Source organism: Lolium rigidum, chromosome 3 (genome assembly GCF_022539505.1).
Source record: "Lolium rigidum isolate FL_2022 chromosome 3, APGP_CSIRO_Lrig_0.1, whole genome shotgun sequence".
Taxonomy (NCBI): domain Eukaryota; kingdom Viridiplantae; phylum Streptophyta; class Magnoliopsida; order Poales; family Poaceae; genus Lolium; species Lolium rigidum.
In genome coordinates this window covers 373,261,067-373,268,654 of record NC_061510.1, presented here as the reverse complement: position 1 = coordinate 373,268,654, position 7,588 = coordinate 373,261,067, and the positions used below count along the sequence as shown (strand labels likewise).

The 7,588-nt window shown below is 43.3% G+C and overlaps 2 protein-coding genes across 2 annotated transcripts; one reads left to right on the top strand and one right to left on the bottom strand.

Moving 5' to 3' along the window:
- The first annotated feature begins 575 nt into the window (after positions 1-575).
- Positions 576-1,488, top strand: LOC124697455. Its single transcript, XM_047230042.1, has 3 exons — positions 576-659; positions 736-1,002; positions 1,093-1,488. Exons 1-3 carry the CDS (start codon positions 576-578, stop codon positions 1,279-1,281), a joined length of 540 nt encoding a protein of 179 aa, XP_047085998.1. The 3' UTR covers positions 1,282-1,488.
- Positions 1,489-1,746: 258 nt separating this feature from the next.
- Positions 1,747-6,673, bottom strand: LOC124704301 (protein NAR1). The gene is made up of 11 exons (XM_047236550.1): positions 6,538-6,673; positions 5,373-5,452; positions 5,127-5,280; positions 4,776-4,968; positions 4,531-4,657; positions 3,899-4,049; positions 3,773-3,822; positions 3,155-3,326; positions 2,942-3,068; positions 2,748-2,839; positions 1,747-2,160 (listed from the first exon to the last, which is right to left on the bottom strand). Exons 1-11 carry the CDS (start codon positions 6,652-6,654, stop codon positions 2,008-2,010), a joined length of 1,416 nt encoding a protein of 471 aa, XP_047092506.1. The 5' UTR covers positions 6,655-6,673; the 3' UTR covers positions 1,747-2,007.
- Between the last annotated feature and the right edge of the window lie 915 nt (positions 6,674-7,588).

Here is a 7,588-nt window from a genome sequence, read left to right as displayed (position 1 = left end):
TCGTATTCTCCTAGTCTATGTAGGATTCATGCTCGCAAAAATGTTGTGCGTGTGTAGGTGTAATCGTTAATCGAGCCGTGTTTGGTAGGTGTTCTTCTCCTAAAGGGAACAAAGCACCGGTCTGTAGAGACTACATCACAATGATACATACAACTTTTCTTATTTCGATCTAAAAAAAACTTTTTTTATTTCGATATTTTTAGTTTTAGATTCCAAAAAAAAGAAAAAGAATACAAGTCATTGGTGGATTGAAGTTGCCATATGAATCACTAAGCGAAAAAGAGTTGTATGTATCACTAATCGAAAAAGCCTCTATGCATCGAAAAAGCCTCTATGCATCGTGTATAAATGGGTTATCAACAACCAGCTGGCCTGGTTTGGTTGAAGATATCCCATACGATCTTTGGATTTAAGGACCATATAAAAATCTCTATTAATGGAACAGTAATATCTAAAAGAGTTGAGGGGGCAATATGGAGTTGTGTCGAATCTCAACTATAAACCCACTGAAAAAACAAGTCAACCAGGAATCTCCTTTTTCCTCTGCTCGGCTGCTCCTCCAGGCTCGCACGAACATGGCAAATCCGGAGGCAACCAAACCGCCAGGACAGGACGAGGCGGCGCACAAGGACGGCGCCGGCAACGCTCCTCCCCCTCCGGTAAACCGAATCTGTCTCCGCGCAACCTGTCTCTACTGTAAGAATTCTCTTTCTGAACAAGCAATTTGTTCGTCAGTTCTTGGAGGTGACCTGCAGGAGCTCCGGCGAGGTCCGGCGCTTCGCGGCCGGGACGACCGCCCGCTACGCGCTGCACGCGGTCAACCGCAAGCTCGCCCCGGGCTCCCCGGCGGCGCTGCACGTGGAGGCCGCCAAGGACGGCGAGGAGCCCGTCTGCTTCGGCCCCACCGCGCCCCTCGCCGACTACGGCCGCGGCTGGAGGCTCCAGACCGTCACCGAGCAGGACGCGCAGGAAAACCACCACGCGCCGCCATCCGACAACACGGTAATGACACGATCCCCTCTAAAATTCAGATGACCAAGAACAGACGAGCATAACTGATTCTTTGTGTGGTTCCCGGCGGTGGCTTCGCAGAAGGAGGGAGGCGGCGAGGCGAAGCGGGCTCGCGACAGGGCGGCGCTGGAGAACAAGGTCACCTCCGCGTACCTCGCCAAGATCGGGCTCGCGTTCCTCTTCATTTTCCTGCTAGGCGGACTGTTCACCTACTTGCTCGAGACGATCCCCGACATGATCCAAAACGCATCCACTCCCGAATCCTTGTAATACTCCGTAAAAAGTTTGCATGAATCGCCTACGCAGGTTGTCAAATTGGAGAAGAATTTGTTTTCTTGCGAGCTTTGTTTAAATTACAGCAGCACAATGAGGAATTCGTCTTCTCATTCTTTTCGTAATTCTTAATCCGCTTTTGTGGACTGAGGAATCCATCTTCTCACCTTTTTGTAATTCTTAATCTGCTTTTGCGAAGTCCAATTTGGTGTCTTCACCATTGAACATATATGTCAACGACAACTGTATCCAAGTATTATAATGGAGAGAAAAAATGATTGTTGTTCCAGGCAGTGCAGAGCCCGCTTTTCTTCAGAAACGAATGATTCCATAGCTTAGTTGCAACTTGCAAGGCGTTGAAATTGATGCACACAGAACAAACGAGGCGTATGATGAGTGAAGTACAGGACAGTTCTCAAACAAAAAGAAGAAATCACAAGACAATGGCATAAACTTTTAAAATTATCAACTGAGAAGATCAGCAACTATTTTTTTTGCACCTTTACATGTTTACAATTCAACTGTTATTGTTTCTCTCTCGTGTGAGGTAGTAGTATACAACATCACCAAGAAAGCAGGTGAAGAACCTAAGTCTAACAAAACTCAAGCCGAACATTGCTGATAATGTCTATCTTCTGTGCTGGGAATGCTATGTTCGGTGTGGATTGTCTGCCTCTTTGCTTCTTGGAAGACCATATGAATTCTCGATGCAACAACCTGGTATCACCAGTTCTGCAACTGCGAGGTGACACTTTTCACCACGGGGTGATACTGCGTGTGCAAATACCTCTTTGCATTGTCTGAACCAGGTTGTACGAGCCAGTCGTCGTATAATGTCTTCGCAATCGGGTTGTCGAAGGGGCTAGATATTGATACCTAGTACATAAGGTTTAATGTCAGTGGTAGCTTGCAATAACCAACATGAGATAACAGCATTCTTGTGCAATGGCAGCAAGATTCTAGAAGTATCACAGCTAAAACTTTGTATGCGCAGATTGTGATAAATTGCAAAAAATAAAGCAGGAATCCATTTGAACTATTTTTTTCCCACTTAACTAGGGAGCACATCATGTCATCAAACTGGAGCAGGACGAGAAATCACAATCAATGACCCGTGGGTTCAAAATCACTCACAGCTTCCCAGAACTACTTTTTTTTAACAAACCAAAACTACAATGAGATGGTATAACAGGTACTAACAGGTCAACAAAGTGACTCTCCTTATGTCTAAATAGGTAAAAGTATTGTATCAATAGACATGCCGGGCTAAGTAGACACAACGTAACATGCAAAAGTATAGCAGATAACACCGCAGAATAACATCTCATAATATACTAGCTTCGATATCTACTATAAGATGGATGTAAATTTTGAATGGGCGGTAGGGATATAGAATTTAAATCACAAACAGAAGCAAGGCCCTTACAAACAACATGAAACATAGTGAGCACGCTAGAACTTACATCTTGCATGTATACACCCTCTAATTGTTGGATGAGATCCTTGGGAGATTGGCCTTTAGCAGGTTTTATTTGACCTCCTCCGTTCAGACAACCTGCAGGGCCATAATCAGTGTATAGTAGAGTAATCTAGATCCTACAGCCTAGAAACAGGTTATTAAAAGCAACTGTGCAACACAATGGCATGAATAAAGTACCTGATGGGCACGCCATAACTTCGATGTAGTGGTATTCACATTTTCCCATCTTAATCTTCCTAACAAAGTTCTGTAGGTTTCTGAATCCATAACAAAGGGCAAACTTCAGAACAGGTCTGCCCTCCACCTGTTAGCATAAGCAGGAGTTATACACAAAGATCCAAAGGCCACAGCGGGAGTGGCTTTGCCAATGTGGGATGAGGAAAGAATTACCTCCAGTGTAACTTCACGGAAATCTGAATTTCGCAATACTTTGAAATCAAGCGGACCTTCTATTTCTCTGTTGAAGAGTGCACGTGCTGCATAACGGAAGATGGTTTCTGCATAACCACCCGAGCCACCAGAAACCCCATATAGAGAACCATCCTCATCAACATTCGTTAATCTGGTGTTGCAATAGAAGTACATGTGAATTTTCAGAACATAAAGAATAAATTGCTCCTTGTATGTTTGGATTAATAATTACTCAATTAAAACATGGTTTGTACGATAAAAACGTAACAAACCATATTCATAGGTACTCCTATGTTCCATGTTACTATAAGACATTTTGGGTAGGCTATTGTAGTACTCCTTTCCAAATTAATTGACTCAACTTCTTCTAGATAAGCATGTATCTAGATACGTTCTAATCTGTAGATACTTTTGCATACAGATCTAATAACATCAATCTTATGTTGCATAATTGCAGAATAATATAGTAACTGTTGGTCAAACCCGTGTCTTATTGAAACTAAACTACGTAGTATTATAATTTGAAATGGAGGGAGCACATAACTACATAAAAATATTCTATTATTCTTTTCTCAACAAGAATTACCAGGAACTTACAATCTGTCCAAAGGAGATTCCTCCATTGTCTTGAAATCAATAGATTTGGACTGCACAACCATGGAAGTGATATAAGTGTCTCGGAGTTTTTCTAAGAAAATCTACAGCAGGAAATAACTTACTAACCTGTATCAAGTCCAACACTTCACCGGTTGTCAATACCGAGTCCACCTCTGTAATTTCTTTATCTTCCACTTGGAAAACAAAATCGTCCCGGACAGCTTCAAGTTTTTTGTCATAACATGGCATGACAGTAACATGATAAATATCATACGGCCTACAGAACACAATGAAGTATTGTGATAAATAAAAATATTACAAAGTGACAGTTCATAATTAGACTGGTGTTCATTTGAAACAATCATTCATTCAGCAAATGGAAAATATTACATGCTTGGGAAATAGACCATAAAAAATTCTAATCTCACGGATACTCCCTCTGCACTACGGTCACAAGGAAGTGACAAAGTTGGAAGTGTCTTGCATATTTGGATTGGTTAGCAGAAAAGCCCAGATTTGTCATGAAATATATTAGCAATATCTTATCTTCTACAGTTTTTGCGAACATGTGGTAGTAGAAGTAATTATCTAATTTCCATCACAAAAAATCAGGCAGTACACAAGGAGACTTAATACAACACTTCGGGAAGTACACAAGGAGACTAATTTTGGACAGAAGGCAGAGCTACTTCTTTTCGAGTCTGAAAAAATATCAGAAAGTAACACCTTTATACCTAAAACTAAGGAAAATTACTCACTTGAGACCTAGTTTTTCAACCATATGATGCTTGATAGCTGCACCAATCACTTGTTGGGGACTCTTTACAGATGAGATGTAGGGCAAGATATATGAACCAAGAGTCTTTTCAGCATAACATATCCAACCTGTAAAGAGCAAGAGATTATAATAATATATTTATAGATGATATATAACTAACTATTTATACAGAAGATTACATAGTGGAAAAAGCAACGAATATTTCCAACAAACTTTTTTTCTTACCTGGGCAAGCAGATGAAAGTACAGGAAGAGGAAGACTGGCTCTAGCTTCTTTGTCACCAGATAATTGATTTAGCTGATAGCGTGAAACAAATTCATTGCACGCTTCAATTAGTGCCAGATCTCGACTGCTACTTGTGTCATACACTGCTTTTACGCCCATCGACTTGAACAGAGCAGTTAGTTTTCTGAAAACCTGAAGATAAAATATTACTCCATTATGTTTTCATTGACAGAATTATATTGTAATTTTATCTGGCTAGAGAGGTAAGGCACTAATTTGAGGATAACGTTACAGCACCTTATAGGGTGATAATTTTGACTGGGCAGAGGACAAGTGCATCAGATATTTACCTGTGACTGAGAAAGACCAAAGAATGCAGCTAGTGATGCTCTTGACTGGGGAGACACAGATACAATGACAGCTTTGCCAGAGTTGATGCGAGTAACGAAGTCATCCAAGCTTTGCTTCTCAAGCATAACTGTCTCTGCCGATGTTATGCAACCACTATGAGATCAAATGAAGCCGTCAGAATTATTTACAGTTGGACAAGTTGCTGATTTTACAGTTGAGGCGGGGATTAGGAAATTGGTAACAACCTGCAAGCTAAACAGTCCTTTAGTGAAATCTTCACTGATTCTTCTGGAGGTTTTGTCACCAGAACTTCCTTCTTCTTAATCTGTAAAACCATAAATGTCAGGAATAAATAAGAACTGTATACATTAAGGGAAATGGGTTAGGAGAGGTGCAAGAAATATGATTTTATGAAGTTCCATTTGTGCTAATGTGAAGCCAATTTATGACTTCAATCATGCAGAGACAGAGTTTCAAAGTAGTTTGGTCAAGTTGAGCATAGCTGGCAGATCTCTCTTGCTGTGATAAAAAAGAGTAAACCCTTTCAAGGACATACGAAAGTAAAAAAGACAAGTCTGGCAGCTGCTATGCTAGTCTGTTACTAAGCTCAGGGAACTAAAAAAATGGAAATTGGTAAGCATCAGGAGTTTATCAAGTGAGTAAACTGTAGCAATGTCCAACATCACAAAGGTAGTTCATTCATCTAGTTGTTAATTACGAAAAAGTGGTGCTATTGGAGATCGTTAAGCAATGGAACAAGCTGGGAGAAACTGATGGTCTCAATGACCATCAATACACTTTTGCCTTCTTGTTTGCGCTTAATAGCTATTTAATCTTGGTTCAATCAGTTTACTGTGAAGTAAGGATAAAATACCATGGCTGGTTGGTGTGAAACTCAAAGACCTAACTATTCCAGGTTCATGGGACATAACTACCGATTGGCGCCACATATGCCATATTTATTTAAGAAGCAATGAACATGGGCTTGTTTGGATACCCTTTGTAATCCTACTCAATTCCTTGGGGCTGGAAGCCTGGAAGGGATTTCAGTTTGAGATTCCATTTCAATTCGCCCTGGTCGGAATATATATCCGAACAAGCCCTAATCTAAACTGCCCCCCTTCCCTAACAGAGCAGAAGAGAAAAGAGGACTCAATTCGCCGGTTCCTTTTTCCCTTCTACTCTTATCGTATTGCGAAGATAGATGGGGCACATCACCATCCGAACGCAAAAGAAACCACATACTGCGCTGCGCGAACTCGAACCCCGTGGTCTGCGGCTGCAGGAGGACGACGGCATGGGAGAGCAACAAAGAGGAGGACTGCCCCAGCTACAAAAGCAAATACTAGTAGGGCTAAAGAAGAAAGGCTGAAAGGGACGATTTAATTCGGGAGAAGGGGCGGGCGGTACCGGGAGGCGGCTGGCGGCGGAGTTCTTGTTGAGGGAGACGACGCAGTCCTGCGAGGGGGCGATGAAGTCGTTTAGATCCGACGCCTGCAGCGCCGGCGAGAACCTGCTGGAAGACATGGCCGGGGCACGATCGATCCCGCCGGGCGCGCTTCCGGGCGAGAACCTGCTGGATTTTCTCTTCTCCGCCTGTCGAATGAGCCGGAGCCGAGCGGTGCCCCGCCTTGGAGAAGTGGTGGAGGGCGGGGGACGTGGGGAAGAAGCAGCGTGTCCGGCGGCGGAGGCGGGCGCAGCGTGCCCGGCGGCGGAGGCGGGTCTCCTAGGCGCGAGTGGAAACGGGATCCCAGTGGAAACGAGCAGGCACACACGCGAGGCCTCTGTTTCCCAGGCGAGGGTCAAGCCGTGCCCTTCTTCTCTTTCTTCTCTCCGACCTCAGCTCCCGCTTTCATGGAGCGAGTCGCCGCCTATGACCAGTGGACCTGGGTACAATATTACAAAAAGATCCAAAGAAAACGAACAATAACTAATAGGACTTGCGAAAATTCGTTTTGGCTCCCGGGATCAGATGCACTCGATTGCTAGACCAATCACCGGCGTCGGAATCTGCCAACTATTGAACAGTGTCCTGGACCAGCCGGAGGCGCATTGATTATGACGCTGCCGTTTCTCACGTGTCGGTACAAACGAAGCCTGAGCGTCTTGGACCAACGGCGCTTTCACCTGCATCGAAGTTCATTTGGGCTCCTGTCCGGTGGTGTCCGGCCGACACAAACCTGCAAGCGCGACAAGTCAGAAAGTGTTTGCGGAACCATCCTACTCCCCCTGCATGCATCAAAATATGCATGTATTTCTTACTAGCTTAACTGAACATAGAAGCACATTGCATCACGCTAAATTCAAACCACAATTATGTAAAATTTCTGTTTGTGATCTGACGGAAGTACTCATGCTAGTCTACCAGGCAAACTGTAGTAGTCATACTAGTTATCTGAAGAAACTTGACAGTCTAGGTGTCAAAATCTGTACACGACAAATGCCAATGCAAAAACACAGA

What these genes read in the sequence shown, in the direction of transcription:
- LOC124697455 (XM_047230042.1), top strand. Translation starts at nt 576, where the DNA reads ATGGCAAATCCGGAGGCAACCAAACCGCCAGGACAGGACGAGGCGGCG. An exon ending in GCAACGCTCCTCCCCCTCCG is followed by an intron (nt 660 to 735) that starts GTAAACCGAATC and finishes TTTGTTCGTCAG; the next exon opens with TTCTTGGAGGTGACCTGCAG. An exon ending in CGCCGCCATCCGACAACACG is followed by an intron (nt 1,003 to 1,092) that starts GTAATGACACGA and finishes GTGGCTTCGCAG; the next exon opens with AAGGAGGGAGGCGGCGAGGC.
- LOC124704301 (XM_047236550.1), bottom strand. Translation starts at nt 6,654, where the DNA reads ATGTCTTCCAGCAGGTTCTCGCCGGCGCTGCAGGCGTCGGATCTAAAC. An exon ending in TTGGTCTTTCTCAGTCACAG is followed by an intron (nt 4,969 to 5,126) that starts GTAAATATCTGA and finishes TTTTATCTTCAG; the next exon opens with GTTTTCAGAAAACTAACTGC. An exon ending in ACTTTCATCTGCTTGCCCAG is followed by an intron (nt 4,658 to 4,775) that starts GTAAGAAAAAAA and finishes TGCTCTTTACAG; the next exon opens with GTTGGATATGTTATGCTGAA.